General features: G+C 38.6%; 1 protein-coding gene across 1 annotated transcript in view; it reads right to left on the bottom strand.

Moving 5' to 3' along the window:
• Nucleotides 1-18,408, bottom strand: part of Gabrg3 (gamma-aminobutyric acid type A receptor subunit gamma3) — a 640,380-nt gene extending 621,972 nt beyond the window's left edge. Inside the window, exons 1-2 of the mRNA XM_047539871.1 lie at nt 18,066-18,408; nt 12,106-12,254 (exon numbers count right to left, since the gene is read on the bottom strand). Coding sequence (XP_047395827.1) covers nt 12,106-12,254; nt 18,066-18,118 — 202 coding nt within the window. The 5' untranslated portion in view covers nt 18,119-18,408. The remainder of the gene's footprint in view (nt 1-12,105; nt 12,255-18,065) is intronic.
• Nucleotides 18,409-20,341: the final 1,933 nt, after the last annotated feature.

Raw genomic sequence — 20,341 nt, 5'->3', positions numbered from 1 at the left:
CATATATACATATTTTAAGATACATATATACACATATACATATATACTAAACTATGCAAGATTAAGTATATATGTATATGTGTATACATCTAAAAATTTATATATGTATAGCAATGTATATGTATACACATATATACACATATACATACTTTACATACATATACATGTATACACATATATATTCACATACACGAATATTTAATTTACATATATACTTAACCATGCACGTGTATATATGTATCTTTAAAATAGGTATATATGTAAAATAGGTATATGCGTATGTATGTATATATATATGTGTATGTAACCTTGAACAGGTTATGTCTATTTAAGCAAAAATAATACTATAATGTGGGGTTATAACAGATGTTTAAGTGAGATAAATGACCATCATATAGTATAGACTCTGGGAGGGAAGAGACGAAAATATACCCTTGCAATGTTTTTTTTACCATGTGTGAAACTGTATAATACTCAAAGGCAAACTGTGATGAGTTGAAGATGTGCATAAGAAGTCTTAAATAAAACCACTAAAATAGCAAAAGTATAGGTTATTGCTAATTAAAAATGTAGAAAAATAGAGCCATGAAAAGAGAAGGATGGGAACAGCAGAGACAGGATCAATGGAAAACAAACGAAAAGATGACAGATTTTAATCATATTACACCAGTAATCACAGTAAATGTAAATGGTCTCAAGACTCCAATTTAAAGGAAGATTGTTAGATTGGTTTAAATAAAATGCAGGAATCACCTTCTTGGTACCTACCAGAAACATGCTTTACACAAAGACAAACATAGGTTAAAAGCAAATGAATGTACAGTTCCAAAGAACATAGCACTGGGCAAAGGAAAGGTGAAGAGGCTATTTTGATACCAAGTAAAACAGATTTCACAGCAAAGAATACTGACAAGTACAAAGACATTCGTTTCATAATGATAAAGCGGTCAGGTATTCAAGAGAATATGAAAATCCTGCATGCATTTACCCCTAGTAACAATGCTTCAAAATTAATAATTCAAATGCCAATAGAACCAAAGAAAAATAGATTCACAGTTATTGCCAGAATTTACATATCCCATTCTCAAAAACTGATAGATTCAAAATCAGCACATAGACCTTAACAAAAGTAAGGATCGTTTCCCCTAATTGGCCTTATTTATAGCATGCTCCACCTAACAAGAGCAGAATGCACAGTGTCCAAGTGCACACCAAGCCAGACTATGCTCTGAGCCACAAAACAAATCACAATGAATTTAAAAGAATTCAAGTTATTCAAAATATGTTATTTGATTATGGCATAATCAAATTAGAAATCAAAAATAGAAAGCTATCTACAGTAACATCAGATATTTGGAAAATGAATACCGTATATCTAACTAGTTCATGAATCAAAGAAGTAACTAAGAAAATAGGAGATCATCTTAGTGGATGTAAATGAAAGAAAAACATTAAAATATCTGTGGAATGCTGATAAAGTAAAACATTAATAACATTAAACACTAATATCAGGAAGTCTCAAATGAATGGCATCATCTTCCATCTTTAAAAAACTAGAAAAAGAGCAAACTATACTGAAAATATGCAGAAGTGATAACACAGATTGAAGTAGAAATTGATGAACTAGAAAACAAAAATAACACATATTCCAAGGAGTTGGGTGCTGGTTTCTGTATTTTAAAAAGCACTTTTTTAAAAAATTAGTGCATAGTACTAATTAAAAAATACTAATTATGCAGAACAATGTTTTTTTCTGGCATAATCATACGTGCATACAACATATTTTAATCATATTCATCCCCCAACCTATCTTCCCCCTTCCTTCCCCCTTCATGTTTCCCTTCCTCTTCTCTATTAGTTTCCCTTATATTTTCATGTTGTCTTCTTTTTCCCCTAGACTCCACATATGAGATAAAACATGTGAGGCTTGTCTTTATGAGTCTGGTTTATTTCACTTAACGTGATGATCCTCAGTTCCATCCTTTTTCCTGCCAATGACATGATTTCATAATTCTTTATGGCTGAATACTATTCCATTGTGTATCTATATCTCATTGTCTTTATCCATTCATCCCTTGACTGGTACCCATACAAACCTCTCCAGGTAATTCTGGTGCTGTGCCAGATCTGGAAGATGTTGAACTAAAATTCCCTTAGAATCCCTTCATACCCCCATATGGTAGGAAACTATATTTTTCACTTCTACATCGTAAAACTACAATGTGCATTGTAATGCTTTCTAAAGGGATCTGGAAAATACTGCAGATCCAGATATTAATTTCAGAGTGATGAAAGGCAGGTAGCTGATCAGACTCTCAAGATAAGGCAAAGCTTTTATGATGGCAGAGCAGACTAAGGGCTCTCTTCCAGTTCTCATGAACCAAACTGAAAGAGGAGCCAAAAAAGTGTGCGTCTGGGAACAATGGAAGTCAGGTACCCAACACTGCCTCAACCACACCCTGGGCCAGGTGTGATCACTTGTAATCTTACAGTAGGGACTGGATGCAGGCTTAATTATCCCTTTAGAGACAAACCTATGGGGTTCTCTGAATCTGCTGGTAACTGGTGGAAAAGCCCATGGATTCTTTCTCACTCGAATGCTCTTTAATCCACGCATAGCTATTTTGCTTAATTCCTGGACTAGTCATGAACAAAGAACAAACAAGAACAGATCATCTGTTATTCTGTAAACTGAACTGAATATTCAAATCAAGGTCAGTCACTGGATTATACGTAGGGACATATGACCACAGTGATTTACCAAATCACGTATAAGAAAAAAATTAATTACTTATAAAATGAGATCTCATTATATATTCCCCATAATAAAAACAAATCCTAAAACAAATGGTTAATGAATTGAACTGCTGGATGGGCTCTAATGCACAGAATTCAACCTAGATAAGAGTACCACAGCAAAACCCTAAATGCTAAGATGTGTGTGTGAAGAAACCTTGACCCATACAGTGGGGAATGTATAAGGAAAGGTCACCTGCCAACAAGTGTGAAGCTGAGGTCTTAACCTGGCGGCCTTTGAGATGCCTAATTAGTCTCTCCTAGAGATGACAGGTATAATTTCTCCACAGAATTTGTTCTCCACCTCCCTTATGCATTTGAATTAACTTTGTGGGAGAATCAGTTAACTAACTCTACAGTAATAGCTTTTACTTCAAGCACAGCAATTAAGAATGTCTGTTTCCTCTCCTCCTACATCTGTTCTCAGAGTGGAGTGAATACATTTGAATTATTTTCTGGATATACAGTAATTGCTAGAAAATGACAACTTACCCGGCTATGTGGTAGGCTGTGAATTTTATGGGAAAGACTAACCAGGCTAAACTATATGTACAGGTTATCATGGTTACTTGACGTATGTGGACAAAGGACAGTCAAGTTGGACTTGAGCTAGTTACAGGGTCATCCAAAAGTCAGTAACAAGCCTGGGGCAACTAGATTTTGAGCTATCAGTGGTTATGAGCACAGTGGATACAGGGACACTAAAATACCTACCTCCAACTCCCTTTTCCTCAGACATGCAAGCCTTTACACTTCATTTGTATTTGTCCTTCATTCTTTTGGATAAAAACATTGTGGAACCTATTTTTCTTCCATCCTTCTTTTTTGTTTGTTTGTTTTTTGTTTTTGGTGCTAGGATCGAATTCAGGGCCTCATGCATGCTAGGCAAGTGTTCAAACACTGAGGTATGCCCCAGGACCTCCTATTTCTCTTACAATATGAAAACAGTAAGAATGAGGGACAATGTTCTCCATCCGTGATCAATCATAATACTTAGTAATCTTAGTAATACATTTGATTCTCTGTGCAGCCCTTCCCTCACACATTTCAAAATCCTCTCAAATGAAGTATTCCAACTGACACTCTCAAAACCTAGTGGCAGGACGTGCAGGAGTGTTTCCTTTACACACAACAGGACCAGCGCAGAAAAAGTCGAGTAGGGTGGCTTTCTCTGTTTTCTGCTGGCTGATTCTGTTCTCTTTCAGAAAGATCACATCAGACCTGTAGTTTTGAAGTGTTCATCTCAGAGTTGATGGCAGCTCCACTCTGCTTATGATTTTTAACTGAAAGATATCAAAGAGCTGCATAAAAACATTGTCTGAAAACCATCTCTCACTCATAGGTGGTATCTAAAATGGTCGATCTCATGGAAGTTGAGAGTAGGATAGTTACAAGAGATGGGGGTAGGAAGGACGCGGAGAGGTCAATGTGTACTAAGTTGCAGTTACAGAGGAGTAAATTCTGGTTTGCTATTGCACAGCAGGGTGACTAGAGATAGCAGTGATGTACCAAACATTTCAAACACCTAAAAAGGATTTTGAACACTTTCTCCGCAAAGAAATCCTAAATGTCTGAGGAGATGGACAGGCTTGCCCTGATTGAAACATTACACAGTGCATACATGGGCTGTGGGCAGCAGCCTCTCCTACTCTTACCAGTAGAAATGTATCTGTGTCACCTCAATTCCCCTGAGCAAGTACCTGGGTATCATGTCCTGGGTATCATGAAGAAAAGAAGTCCTGAAGGGTATCTCCCTACAGTGCTCTGACTCAGGTGGGGCATATGGACACCCCCAGAGCACCTCCACTCCTCACCCATGCAAAAGCTTCCCCCTATATAGGATATTTCTTCATTTTGTATTGAGAAGTTTTAACTAATCTGGGAAGATACACTTTAGAAAAGTCCAGGAAAGAAGTTCAGATATGCAAAACCCAAAGAAAAATAGAGCATCATGTCTTCTCTCCATGGACGTGGCCAAGAGAAGACTATGCAGATGTTCAGCCTGAATTAAACAAACCTGTTGGTCACTTCTACATGTTGCCCACATCACTCCAGGGCACCATCCATTCACCTTTAAAAGCAAATATATAACTTATCATTTTTCTCAACATGATGTAGTTGGTATAGACTGTCCAGATAAAAAGGCAGGAATTTGTATTCTCTAATAATCTGTGTACAGGAAAGTGGTTTCTTGAAATCAGAAGAGAAAGAAATTCACTTCAGTCAGTTCTCTTCTTTTCTGCAATTCTTTTATTAAAAGGTTTATCCTCCCTCAGTCTTTCCCAGTTCACATGACAAGATCTGCTCTGGAGACAAATGACACACTGCATGACCCTGAACCAGTAAAGGACATGGCTTTAGCATTACTTAAAATGATGAATAGCTAAAGGAAGGGAACTAAAACAGATACATCCATAATTTAGAAGCTGGTTGAGGAGACAGAATAGCTAGGAAAGTAGTGAGTATTTTTAAAACATAATGATCACAATTTGTAATATGAAAACTAATTAGAGGCTTCCATGCAACATCAGTGGGTTTGCACAATTCCATCTATTTATTGTGAACAATAATAGTGATGAGACATTTAACGTGATTCCTGGTGTTGGATCTCGGGGCTGCCATTGGACTACATATGTCGGGATATGGCGACATATACAAATGCATTAATAATTAGGAAGTGGGAACTGTGTCCTCAAAAAAAAAATGAAGGACAAATTCTTGGCTGGGAATTGTAGAAAGTAAGCAATAATGTTGTAGAAACAGTTCTGTGGTCACACCACATCATGTCATCCTCAAAGCAGTACTTGAAACTTTGTTAGCCCTCTTATAAAGATGAGAAAAGAAAAGAATGCTAGAAGAAACAAGGGACTAACATTTGATCCACCCTAGTGGGGAGATGACAGAAAGGCTTAAAAAAGGTAGAAGAGAGCTCAGTGCAGAAGTGAGAAAGAGGCTAGGCAACAACAACATCAGGGTCCAGATGAGGAAGACAAGTTTGGTGTGCCTAAGTACAGAACACGTGATTCAAACTGTCTGAAAAAGGAAGTGCAGAAGCAAAGGCCAGATAATAGTTTCCCTCTTTGTATCATTAAGGGACTTGAACTTTATTCTAGTAGCAAAGTAGAATTTCCAAGGGTTTCAAATAAAACAATCTTAACTGACTCCAAAGTGGGAGTGCCAATATCTACTCCTATGCACTATTTGGGGAAACCCTCCCACTTCCTACACCAATAAGAGAACACAAATGTAGAGAGCATCCAGGTTATTACCCAGTTGCCCCCTTGTCCCACTGCAGGGCTTGGGGCAGAGGGAATGTTCAGGACACATTGGCTGATGTGTTGTTGATGGAGCAAATAAGTGATAAGGGAGATGAGCAAATAAACTAGCAATTACCATAAACTAATGATAAATTCATTTGAGCACCTTATGTAAATATAAGTTCACTGTACCTTGATGAGAAAGCATTATGGTTAGAGCAAATAAACTAGGTTTGAAAAAGTTATGAGAAAACAAAAGGAATTCAGATATTTGTGGCAAGTTAGCTTAAAGCACAGATCTTCTGAGCTATGAAAGAAAATGGTGTCCAATTTGGTATCCTTCACCAGGAGAGCCGTTCTTTGGCAATTGTTTTTCTCTAATTGAATATCTGCAAGTTGCTGGATTCTGCTAATCAGACACTAGCATTTAAACAAGACAGGAAGATGAATCTTGAGAGGTCTGAGTGATGGTGGGGTTTCATCAGGCTACTCCGCTGCCCCAAGGACCATGACAATGTGCGTGGTAAACAGCAGCAGCATGCTTCATGGATTTATACTTAGTTGTTTTTTAAAATCTCTTTCACTCAGAAAGCACAGAGCTCTTCTCATATGTAACAATGACTTATGAGAACGAAAGGACAGCATGCTTTTTGGATATGTATGCTGTTTTATTTGGAAAATTCACAATTCTTTATGTGCACATTGAGAAAATACAGTGGTCCTCTGTTATCTATAGTCTTGCCTGCTTGTGGTCAACAGCTGTCTAAAAGTAGTTGAGTACGGTATAGTATAGTAAGATATTGAGAGAGAAAAACAGAGACTACATTAATGTAACCTTTATTCCAATATATCATTACATTAATTTTATTATTAGTTATGGTTGTGATTGTGCCTAATTTATAAATTAAATTTTACCATAGGTAGGTATTTAGAAGAAAAAAGCATAGTATGTATAGGGTTTAGTACCACATGCAGGAATCCAGTAGGGAAAGGTCTTGGAATATATCGGGTAAATAAGGGAAAACAGCTGTAAAAATCTCTATAATTATGAATTTGCTTGTCTATTTCATCTTACAGAACCTTAATAATCTCCTTCCAAGTTTTGTGCTGGGATGGGGGTTACTCTGTTTCTTGCCTTGGGTATTCTACAAACAGTGCAGTGGCTAAGTGATCTTCCTACACAGCCAGAGAGATCAGTGTTGGAAGCTGAGTTCACTCACATTCTTCCCATGCCCAAATTCCCACCTCAGAGGATGAACATAAGGCCCTTCACTGCATTCTAGCACACAAAAAGCAGAGTACCAACTAGACTAAACTTGCCCACAAGTGAAAGAAGTAATTCTTGCTCGGGTTTGTTCTAATGTGGAGCACATTGGCTGACAAACTGAGGAAATTAGTGATACTTTCTAAATCATCTCATCTATGTACATGCATAATAGCTGCACACTTTCCAGGCTGGATAGACATCCTATGTGATTCTGATGGGAAAAACCGATGCCAATTATATTTATAAACCTTGAACAATGGTAACTTAGATGTACTGCTCACTGAATAACTGTTTCAAAGTTGGAAGGAAGGTAAGGAATAATATAGTACCTCTCATTCACTGTACAGTAGAGGCAACTGAGGCACAGAAAGATGACATAATTTCTCCAGTATTTACTTTAATATGCATGCATCCTTAAACTCTCCCCACACTTCCCACAATGACTTTGAAATCTATGCCTTTTCGAATCAGGGTAATGCTAGGTCTTGCTACAGATAAATTGGAGTCCTAGGCTTGGAAAATTGGAGGGACAGTGTGGCTATGTAGTATGAAGGTTAGCAAGCTTATGAGCTTTAAGTGAAATAAAGTACCATGGAGAAGAAGAAGCAAACCATAGAGTGGGAGCATCCTATGAAAAATAAAACATGTCTACTGCAATCCCCATATTCTCTTGCCATTCCCATGAAGATGGGGTAGAGCTACACCTGCTTGCATGCACCACTTCTCTTGTAGTCAAATGCATTACTCTTGTTTTGGATTAGAAACTATTTTTCAATCTCTCAAATGTTAATCTATCAAAACAACCAATAGAAAACTAGGTAGAAAATAAGCGAGGACACAGAAGAACTTAACACTTTGCAAGTGCCCTAGAACATTCACCAAGATTGATTATATCCTGGGCCGTAAATCAAATATTAACAGATTGAAAAAAAATGAGCTTTATATTTAGAGTATGTTCTTGAATCACAATGGAATCAAAGTAGAAATCAATAACAGAAAACAAAATAATTTCTAAACTCTAGAAAATAGGAAAAAAAAAAAAAACCCAAAACACTGTTGCTAAATAATCCATGGGTTAAGAAAAAAATCTCAGGGGAAAATTTTAAAAATACATTGAACTAAATGAGAATGAAAATGCAGCATATCAAAATTTGTGGGATGAAGTTAAAACAATGCTGAGGGGACAATTCAGCGAACCAAAGCTTACAAAAGAAAATAATGGTTTCAAATCAAGAATCTAAGTTCCAAATCAAGAAGTAAAAGACCAAGCAAGCAAAAGAAAGGAAAAAATCGAGAGCAAAATTTTATTAAATAGGAACATAAAAACAACAGAAAAATTATGATACAAAAACTTGATCCTTTGAGAAGGTCAGTGTAACAAGTTGGTAGGAAAACTGAGAAAAGTAAGATGATGCAAAGTACCAAGATCAGAAAAAAGACAGGAGGTTATTATAGGCCCTGCTGATATTTACACACAAAATTGACCCCTTAAAAGAAATTGACCAATTCCTTGCAAAGCACAAACTACAAACTACTGCAACTTACCTAATATTAAATTGATCATTTGAATAAACTTATTAACAATATGAATTTGTAATGGAAAATGCTCCCAGAAAAGAAATCTCCTGGCCCAGAATGTATCACTGGAGAAGTCTATCAAACATTTGAAGAAGTAACATAAACCCTCATATGACACACAATATGTTCCAGAACACAGAAGGTGAGGGAGCATTTCCATACTCATTTTATGAAACTGGTATTGCCTGGCACCAAAATTAGACAGTTAAAAAAAAAAAAAAAGAACAAAGAAACCTACAGACAAAAGTCCCTCATGAATAGAGATGCAAAAATTCTTAATCAAGTATTAGCAAGTATTAACAAATGATTCAGCAAAAAATAAAAATAGTTTTTTAAAAACAGTATGATTAAACAGCATGATCAAGTAGAGTTTATTCCAGGGATGGTAATACTGGTCACATATTGGAAAATCAATCAATACTACCCACCTTATTAACAGGCCAAAGGAGAAAACAATCACAATTATATCAACTGATGCAGTAAAAGCACTAGACAAATTTCAATATTTATTCATGATAAAAAAATAAATAAGTCAAAAAACTAGTAATTAAGGAAAATTTCTCAACTGGACAAAGAACACATACAAAATTACCTCCAGCTGACATCATACTTAGTGGTGAAAGACTGACACTTTGTTCCTAAGACCTCGAAAAAGGCAAGAATGCCCCCTCACATCAGTTCTATTCATCATAGTGCTGAAGTTCGAGCCAGTGTAGTCAGCAAGTAAAGGAAATAAAGCACATACAGACTGGGAGACAAGAAATAAACTTCTCCTTATTTGCAGATGACATGATAGTATACATAATCCTAAGAAAACTTTCAGGAAAAAAAAATCCCTAAAACTAATAAAACTCCTAAAAATTCAGCAAGTCAGAGGATGCAATATCAACATATAATAAAAGAACTGCATTCCTGCAAGTCATTCATGTCCAGCAAAGAACACAGGAAAAATACAATTTGAAAATACAGTCCTTACAAGCACTCCCCCAAAAAAGTACTTTGGTACAACCCATTAAAATATTTTTAGGACTTAAATGTTAACCACTGATATAATGAGCTGAAGAAGATCTACATAAATGGAGATATATTATTTTCATAGATTAGAAGACTCCACATAGTAATGTTGTCCAGTTCTTCCAAATTGATATGTAAAGGTTCAACACAATTCCCACCAAAGTACCAGAAGACGTTTTATAGATACACACAAGGTTATTCTAAGATTTGTATGGAAAAGCAAATGAACTATAAGTTAAAAATAATATTGAAAAAGAGGAATAAAGAGAATAAATTACTCTATTCAATTTCAAAACTTATTGTACAGCTGCAGTAATAAGAACTGTGGGTACTACTAGTGTGACAGACACGCAGATAAACAGAACAAAATAGAGAACACAGAAATAGCTCATGCTAATCAAGCCATCTGATTTTTGACAACTCCCTAAAAACAATTCAATAGCAGAAGGGCAGTCTTTTCAACAAATGGAGCTGGAGTAATAGGAGATCCATGGAGTGGAGGGAAGAAAGTAGATCAAAACCTCACGCCTTTCTTTTATATAAAAATTAACGTAGGTAATGATTTTAAATGCAAAACAGAAAAGGATAAAACTTTTAGAAAAAAATCCTAGGAACTAGAGTTACATGAAGAGTTCTTAGACATTTGTCTAAAAGCATACTCCAGGAGAGGAAAATCAAGAAATTAGATTCTTCATCAATATTAAAAAAGGTTCTCTCTGTGAAAGAAAAAATCCTTTTGAGAGGATGAAAAGGCAAGCTACAGAGCAGACAAAGGAATCATATCCAGACATAACTCTCAATACTTGAAAGTGAAAAGGTAAATAAATAAAACCAAATAATCCAACTTTTAAAAGGGCAAATAATACGAAGAGACATTTCAGTGAAGAGGATGTGCTCACAACAAACAAACACATAGAGTTCAATACCACTAACAATTAGGGAAATGCAAATTAACCTATTAAATATTATACCTACTGTAGCAGCTAAAATTAAAAAATGGTGACAATACCAACTGCTAGAGAGAACACAGAGACACTGGATCCCTCAGATATTTCTGGTAAAGACAGAAAACCATTCAAACACTTTGGAAAAGAATGTGACAGTTCCTTGAAAAGACAAGTTGAGAGTAGAAGTAGGTGATCAGAGGCCGGAAGAGTGGAGGGGAGGGAGAAATGGGGAAAGGACAGGTTCTACTGTGTAACTGGTAGGAATAAGAAGTTCTTGTGTGCCATTACACAGCAGGGTGACTATAGACAATAAGTATGTACTATATATTTCAAAAACCTAGAAGATAGGATTTTGAATGTTTTCACCATAAAAGAATAATAAACGTTTGAAGAGAGAAAGTTTACCCTGATTTAAACATCACACAAAATACATGTCAAAACATCACATGGAACCCACTAGGTATGTATAGTGTTTTTTGCCTCAGTTAAAAATAATTTTTAACTAAAAAAAGAATAAATTGAAAAAATAAAAATAAATTAAACATAACATCCATCCTACAACCTAGCAATCATATTCCTGGGCCTTTATCCCAGAGAATAAAATCTTATGCCCACACAAAAATCTGCATACATGTGGACCTAATCGTTTTACTTGTAATAGACAAAAACTGGAAACAACTGAAATGTCCCTCAAACAATGGCACATCCACGCCATGGAAGACTATTCAATGACTAGAATAAATTACTGATACACACGACTGCTTGAATGGATCTCAAAATCATTTTTCTGAATAAAGAAAAGTCCAACTCAAAAGGTCGATGACTCCATAAACTTAACGTTCACAAGATGACAAAAATACAAGAGTGGAGAACAAAACAGAGACTGCTGTTAGGAATTTCAGGGAGGGAAGTGAGTGTGACTATAATGTGACAGCAAGAGGGAATCTTTGTGGTCATGAACTAGTTCTGTATTTTAATTTCAATGGTCATCACACAAATATCCATGTGATAAAATGATGAAGAACCACACACACACACACACACACACACACACACACACATTGTATCCATGTTAATCTTCTGGCTTTACTATCATACTACAGCTATGAATTGTGTGATAAGTACAGATACCTCTATGCTATCTTTGCAGCACTTTGTGAATTTTATAATTATTTAAAAATAAAAATTTTTAAAAGTTTTATGATAGTATGTGTTTTTTATTGCAATAACAAACAACAATACTTACTTCCAATATCTGGCCTCAGCTTTTTATCATATTCTCTTAGCAATTTGTTAAGAATAAGAGTCACATCAGTGTCTTGGGATTTTGGAGCCAAGACCCACTTTTGGTTTGATGAAGAATCTTCAAATTCATCCTCTTCCACCTTTCTGGACCTGTAGTTATAACACAAAAATGTAACATATAAGTTGCAGAAACAGCTGCAGGAAGTGTCTTAACCTTGTCCTTTACAAGTGCCACTGAAATGGGGAGAAAGTCCCCAGTTCCCTTACTCCATCCACTCATGTCAACTATAAAATTAAAAAGTAAAATGAAATACATGTTAGAAAAGGAAAAATGCAACTGCTATTAATGTGGCATAATGTCTTCATTAAATGTCACAAGACCGTTCTCTGTCCAGGTTAAACTACAGACACTATGACAGGTAAATCAATACCAGAACAGTCAAGAGGCAATGAGCCATCCTTGGATACACCTTGAGAAGCTCTCAAGGTCAAGGCACTAACCTTCCAGGGGTTTGTCAAAGTTCACTTTATCATGCTGTCTCCACTCCTTACCACCAAAACCTCATTCTAGTTGAAGTTGAGAATGACTTTTGCAGAATTGACTCATTAAAAATAGTTGATTCTGACTATGCTTCTCTTGGAAACTGGAATCTGGGACTTAAGGTAGACTCAGACAATTCGAGGTGGCTTGCTTTACCAGCACTCCTGTTAGGGGCAACAAGCAGAGGTAAGGTTGGTGACTGGTGAATATCCTCTGACAAGTTTACATGTTTAAGTAAAACACAAACTGATTCATCTCTTGCACAGCAGGCTAGCACAGACATTAAGAATTAAAATTTAATATGTCTTCAACTTTTTGGGTTCTTAATAAGTGGATCCCAGTGAATGCTCGGGCTTCTCCGCTTGTTTTGCAGAGCTGAACATGGAGATTCCCTCTCCCACTTGATACTCACTGACAGAATACTTGAATTGAGAGGCCTCAAGATGACAAGCAAGTTTTCTTAGCGAGTGAAGTCATCTCAACCACCCAGCCATTTGGGCTTGGAAAGCACAGCCTCTTCTGCCCTGAAGCAGCATTTATTTGCAGGTGGACTGTCACTGACTGGCAGGAAAGCTCGTAAAACAAACCAATCAGCTCCTTTCCAGTTTGTCAGTGTGTGTGTGCCTTGCCTATTTTCTCCTTCACAAGAGAACAAAAAAACAGAACAGAAAACTGCATTGAGGTAGATTTGTCCTGACTGGGTATAGGCTCATTTCTGTTCAGATTCCCAGCCAGGAACCAAAACTGTCAATGCCACATTAAAGCACTTGGGCTCTGGGAGATGAGTTTCCTGAAGTTAATTTTAGAACCAACTAAATGATCTATAGTGAACATTAAATTAGTGAAAAATACAAACATTTTAAAGTTCAATCCTTCTACTTCAGTCTTCAGACTCATATGTGTATATATTGTAATATATAAAATGTATACATGCATGTAAATGAGTCTTTTTATGAGTATTAACAAACTATAACATAGACCAGAGCAGTTGTCAGATACTCTAAACCTGAATGAAAACAGTTGTCTCTCCTTCTTTCCTGTGGATTCATTCCAAGACTCCTGCAGATATCAAAATATGGGGATGCTCAAGTCCCTCACATACAATAGCATCATATTTGCAAATAATCTTCAGATACTTTAAATCATCTCTAGATGATTTATTCCAAATAAAATGTAAATACTAGCTACATAGTTGTTACACAATATTATCTAGGGAATAATGACAAGAAAAAAGTCTGTACATGTTCAGCACAGATAATTTTTCCTAATATATTCAATCCACAGTTGATCGGATCTGCAAATGCACAACCCCTGGATATGGAGGGCGAACTGTAACACATTTATGAGATGTCGAAAGTTGAGTATATAGTATATGTCTTACAGAATGACTTCTTGAATTCTTTCTAGGCTGACCTTAAACTGTAATTGTATTTCTTGAATACCTGTTTGCCAGAAATCAAAATAAATCATCCACAGAAAATATAAATTGCTGTGGATTTTTATTCACACTGAACATTCACCATCAATAGGAATTTATAACATCTGGGACATATATTCAACAAGGGATAGACTAAACTGGTCACAATGGTGCATACCTGCAATCCCAGTGATTCTGGAAGGTGAGGCAGGAGGATCACAAGTTTGAGACCAGTCTCAGTGATTTAGCAAGACCCTTAGCAACTCAGGGAAACCTTGTCTCAAATTTTAAAATAAATAAATAAATTAAAAGGGTCAGGGGTGCAGCTTAGTGGTAAAGCACCCCTACTTTCACTCCCCAGTACCACACACACACACACACACACACACACACACACACACAATCAATAAGGGTGGCACACGTCTTTAATCTCAGCAGCTTGGGAGGCTAAGGCAGGAGGATGATAAATTCAAGGCCAGTCTCATCAATTTGGCAAGATCTTAAGCAAATTAGCAAGACCAACTCAAAACAAAACAAAAAAAAAGGGCTGTGGAAAGTGGCTTAGTGGTTAATCACCCTTGGTTTCAACCCCCAGAATCAAAAAAAAAAAAAAAAAAAAAAAAAGAGGAAGGAGAAGGAGAAGGAGAAGGAGAAGGAGAAGGAGAAGAAGAAGAAGAAGAAGAAGAAGAAGAAGAAGAAGAAGAAATAAACAAGGGATATGAGAATTTATTCATAAAACTGAATTTTTTAAAAAATACCATTACAGAATTTTAAATGTTATTATAAGATTTTTGACTTATCAGGAGAAATATCAGGAAGGCAAATTTTTATCATCTTATAAAAACAAATTGAAGCCTGGTTTTACAAAGCTGGGAGCCAAGCATTGTCCACAGAATCTGGTAAATCATTTCAGAGCAAAGGTGTTTGGAGACTGTAGAAAGAGGGGTGGCTCCCCTCAGTGGATCAAGCACAACGTTCTCGGGACACCTTTCAACTCAGTCACATGCATTCCTCTCCCCCTCTGCCATGTCTCTCTCCTTTCTTCTCTTCCCCTTTCCTCCCTGCCACCTTCCCCTACCCACCACGATGGAACCAGATTATGGTCTCCAGACTCTGCTATTTTCTACTGCCCCACTGGTCACATGAATGTGCTGGATCTGTGACCAGCACACTCACCAGCTCCTCCTTATTACGTGCACAGCCTTAGTTTCTGAAAATTACTTTAATCTACTTCAATAAGAGGTATTATAATGAGCCTAATTCTCCCTCTAGTGGTGGTGAGAGGATTTTCCTGAAATTGCATAAGCTTCTTCCTGAGTGGCCAGGGCAAGTGGAAGACCAGGAACTGAGAAAGGTAACATAGGAGTGTTTTCTCTCACCCTTTCAGAAGGGACAGCCAGACCTCCAGCTCTGTAGCTGAGTGGCATGAAGCATAGTCAGAGGGGAGGCTGAGGTGCTCTTGGTCCCTCAGCTGCAAGCCCTGTGCTTCTCCCAGTCCTGAAAATGAAGACTTATATTGCTAGTACCAGAGCACCAGTCCCACAGGAAAATTTCTGCTTTGAGAAAAACCAAATCTCACCTCAGTGGACCTATGTGGTGGATAAAACAGAACTTTTCTTTCTTTCTAAATTCTAAGTGAGTTATATATTATCTTTATGAACATTCAATTACTTGGATTGTGGGATCCTAAAAAAAAATATCACTGACACTCACTTAAAAACATAAATCATGAAGTACTGTCATTGTCAAACAACCGCTCAATGTTCAGATGTTATTTTCATGCCATACAACTTCTCTTCATCCAGAAAGATAGAGGCAAAATATGAAATATTTTTAGACACCGAAAGGAGCTCATACAAACCTCATATAGCAGATAAGCATCTTTAAGGCATCACCAATGCTCAGGTGTGATTTAGTGTGTTTTACTGTGTAACAAGTTCACCCATGGAGGTCAGGATGGGGAACTCCCTACACTCAGAGAGTTATTAAGTGACCAAGCATAGGGGTCAGAATCTTTTCCACAGAACTTGAACACCAGGAAGGCATGCCAGAATGCAAATGAGAACCCTCTCAGAATTAATAGCTGTTTTGAAAGATGACACGGGGCATCAGATTATTTTATATGTCTGTAAAACCCAAAGAACAAAAGCCCTTTTCTAAGGAGCAATACATGCAATAAAATTAGTCTAAATTTTAGACTTTTTTTTTTTAACTGATATACAATCATGACTACCAAGACTGGGAATCCAGTTAAAGAACATATGAAAATCAGTACATTTGCCCTGGCCAAATGGAAGGATGCAGAATCCTAAGAAATTTTATGTGTATTTTGGAATCCCCAGAAACCTGGCTTCTACCAGTCAGATATTAAGACATCTTCCCACTGAACACAATAGACAATGAAGAAAATAGGCAGTTCTAGAATGTTGTGTCTATAAGATCTAAACAGTTGATTGCCTAATGCTAAACTACAGGCCACTTCTTTGAATTGGTGACAATAGAAAGGTCAGGTAGACGTGACTCTTGGCATTTATGTTGTCCCTAGTGCTGTCTACCTCTAAACAGAGTTCTCTGCAAGCCCAGAGAACCTCAAAACCCACATTTCCATGTCTCTTAACAGTTCCCTCCTTATATAGAGAGAAACTTGGGCTGAAAGGTTCAAGGAGTGCTCTGTCTTGTTGAGAGCGCTATGAGTCATTAGTGGAGTTTGCCTTTTACACACTGAACTCAGCAAATACCAGTGGTTTGGAGGAGAGGGCCAGGGCTTTCTTCCTGGCACTTTTATCAGAGGGAGTAAGAAAAGAGTACCCCTTCAGATTTTGTAGAATTTATTAATGTGTCTTCCTAGTTCCTTGATATTTCATAAATGTGAATGAAAATGCAAGACCTCCTGACAAAGGTGCAGGACTTTTGACTCACCAGGATGCTCTCCAATTCTCTAACTTCCAGATCCAGGAAATGGACAAATGTCAAAATAAGAGTGTTTGGGGAATAGGGATGTGCTGAGATTCCTAGGGTGGGCATAGGGGAAGAATCAGGGAGCTGCTCTGATTATCAAAGCACAAGGTAGTCTGCAAGATCCAGCCAGAGATCCAGCCTTTGAGACAGAATTAAACCATACCCAGAATCTCTAGTGTGTTTACAGCAACAGGGTTTAACCATTTGGATCCTGCTACCCATCTACCCTCATGAACCCTCTCCATCTCTTCCTGGAGGGTTTCTAAATTTTCGTTAGCTGACTGGTGTTCTGGGAGGGAGACTAAGGGTATCTATGCAGAGATATTTTCTTATATTACTAGTCAGAAGCTTTAATAGCAATGCCAACATGCTTGCTTTATTGGGGTGGGTGTATGCTTTTTCATGTGTGAGAAGTGACTGATCTACAAGAGGGGTGTGTGTGTGTGTGTGTGTGTGTGTGTGTGTGTGTTTATTTAGTGTCTGCAGGATCTGGGAGGGGTGTACTTTCAGAGAAGCAGGGCTCTCAGCTGCCCACTTGGCCCCAAACCCTTCGACTTCTCTCCAGCCCCTTAGCTGCTCTGGTCTAACCCAGACAGCTAGAAAACCACAATTCCTGGGTCCTGGAAATTATCAGAATGACAGAATTGATAGAGAATGTCAGTCAGTGCCTGTGTGAGCCCCTGAACATTTGGGGTGGAGACATGGGGTAGATAAGGAGATAGATGCGGTCACTGCCCCATAATCTTGTTTATCAAAACCCCTAAAAAACATCAGATCCTAAAAACGGCAGAAGAGTCCATTTATCTCAGAGTCTCCATATTTCCGGCTGCAGAGAGGGCTGCAGCCACCCAGCCTGGAGTGGCAGAAGGCTTTTCCAGGGATAGATGGGACAGGTGAGGTGCGGGCAGACTTCCCTGTCTTCTGTGCCGCAACCTAGCCGACGGCTGGGCGCACCACGGACTCGGAGCCGGCAGACAGCGCCCCCCACCGCCCTCTCGCCAGGTTCCGGGCCTCCGGAGGACACTGGGGACCCCGAGCAACTTACCGTGCATGCAAACCCGAGAACAAGCAGAGGAGAAGGATCATCTTCGGGGCCATGGTGACCTGGAGCTCAGGGTGTGGGGTCCGAGGCCTCAGGCTGGGCACTGCTTACTCGGGAGCGCGGACTTGGTCTCCACAAGGTCTCCCCTCCCTCGTTGCCTTCGCCGCCACTGGCTGCCGGGCTACAGGGGTTCAGGCCCGCTACAGCGGGACAGGTTTCTCTGCAAGCCGCGCCCCCGACGGCCAGCGGGTGTGCGCGCGGCTCCGCGGGACTCACACTGGATGCCAGGCTACCGCGGCGCGCCAACCCCGCCCGCGCACTGGCGCCGGGTCTGCGCAGCCGGGTGGCGGGGTAAACCTGGCCTCGCAGTCCCTAGTCCCCACGCGGCGCCGCCCACCCCTCCCAGAGCCTAGAACACAGAGCCAGGTGCTGGTGCCTGGCGGCGGGCTCTGCGCGCAGTGTGCGGCCGCCGCGCGCTCGGAGGTGGGGGCAGCGAAGAGCTTCCTCTGGTAGCGCCTCCGAGGCGGTCCCGGCGGGGAGGAGTTTCCCCAATTACACGCTTGACAACGCGCAAGGAAGGCAGCCAGGTTTGAATGGACTCAAGAGTTTGAGGCCAGAGAGGAGGCGGGGCTCCGTGGGGGAGGGGAGGTGGGGCATCCCGCAGGGAGCCTGAAGAAAGGTCCCAGGGATTGACACTTGTGGAGACAACTCTCGATTTGGCGTTCCTCCTATCATTTCAACACAAGGTAGTTTTTCACCAGCGCTGCCTGACCTGTTTCCCGCCTCTTCTCGTTTGTCTTCATTAAGGGACGCCATTGCAAAGGGGTAAGATGGCTTGGTGAAGCTGTCCTTCCATCGCACACGTCGTGCTAAGTATTAAGAACTCCTATGCGTTTTTTAAGATTCTGTGACATACTGGGAGGAAAGCACGCCCGACGTATCCCTTTCTCATGGAAAAGAAACGAAAACATACCAATTAACAGTAAAGGTGAAAAATACTGTTAAAGGCAGGAGAAGGATCCAAAGTCAAAAAGCAAAAGGCATTGTTTGGTTGAACCATGAAGTGCACTTCATTTGACGGTGTTTCCATAAAGACTGAAAGTTGCATTTTTGTTTTCATTGGTAACAATAACTCAGAAAACCAGTCTTTTACCATGTAAATATCACAATATCAAGACAGTAAATCCACTAAGAATTTTGCTTTTTTATTTAAAAATAGTTATTAGAAAATATTTTATATTTTCAACTACCATGCATAGAATAATGGATAACTGTTTCTTCGATAGTTTTGTTGATAAAATGCATACGATAGTGAGTTGAGTTTCTCTGATACACTCCTTGTTTCTGGATTCACCAACATAAACAGGGGCATGAAGTGGAGTGTTAGTGATGGCTAAATTTTTGTTCCTTTGTTTGTTTTTAATAATAGTGCTGTTACCTTGGCATTTGATCTTCCTGTCTCCATGAGGTCCTATCCTTGACCAGCCTTTCCCCTTCCCAGGGCTCTTCTTCCCAGGGCTCTCCCTGCCCATCTCTCCTACATCAGTGCATTTGCCCACCTCAAGTCTTGTCTTCTACGAAGACTCCTAACATACTTATATTTTTCTAGAGCCAAAACCTTACCACTTCTTCAAGCTTCAAGTGATTATAAGCCTTAGCATACTGTGCCCTTCTCTCTAATTTCTGTACCACACACCTGAGCCCTCTAAGTATCAGTTGAACACAATGAGACCCATTATTCTATATAACTAAAATACACTAATAAATCAGTTAAATGATGACTGTTCCTTAATTGCTTATAGAAATACAATTATCCCTCAATATCTACTCAGGGGGTAGGTTCCATAACTCCTAGGGATACCACAATCTGAGGATGCTCAAGTCCCTTATAAATACAATGGATTAATACCTACAATAGCCTCCTCCCATTACTTATAATACCTAATAAAATATAGATGTTATTTAAAGTTACTACAATGTATTATTTATAGATTAATAAGAAAAACCTGTAGCTGTTTAGTAGAGACATAATTTTTAAGAAAATATTTTCTATCCAAAGTTGGTTGAATCTGAGAATGCAGAACCCACAGATATGGAGGGCTCTCTGTATATCAAGTCTGCACTTACTTTTTCAAGTGTGCTGTGATAAAAGGCTGCAAGTATAAAGAAACAATTCTTTTTTTAATATAGTAATAGGAACATAGGTTAAAATAATCATCAGACACTAATAGTTTAAAACAGGACAAGGGCCTATACAAGTAACCTACTTTAACCCTTAT

The sequence above is a fragment of the Sciurus carolinensis genome, chromosome 2 (genome assembly GCF_902686445.1).
Source record: "Sciurus carolinensis chromosome 2, mSciCar1.2, whole genome shotgun sequence".
Lineage (NCBI taxonomy): Eukaryota > Metazoa > Chordata > Mammalia > Rodentia > Sciuridae > Sciurus > Sciurus carolinensis.
The sequence above is the reverse complement of the archived record's forward strand: the minus strand, read 5'-3'. Positions and strand labels throughout refer to the sequence as shown.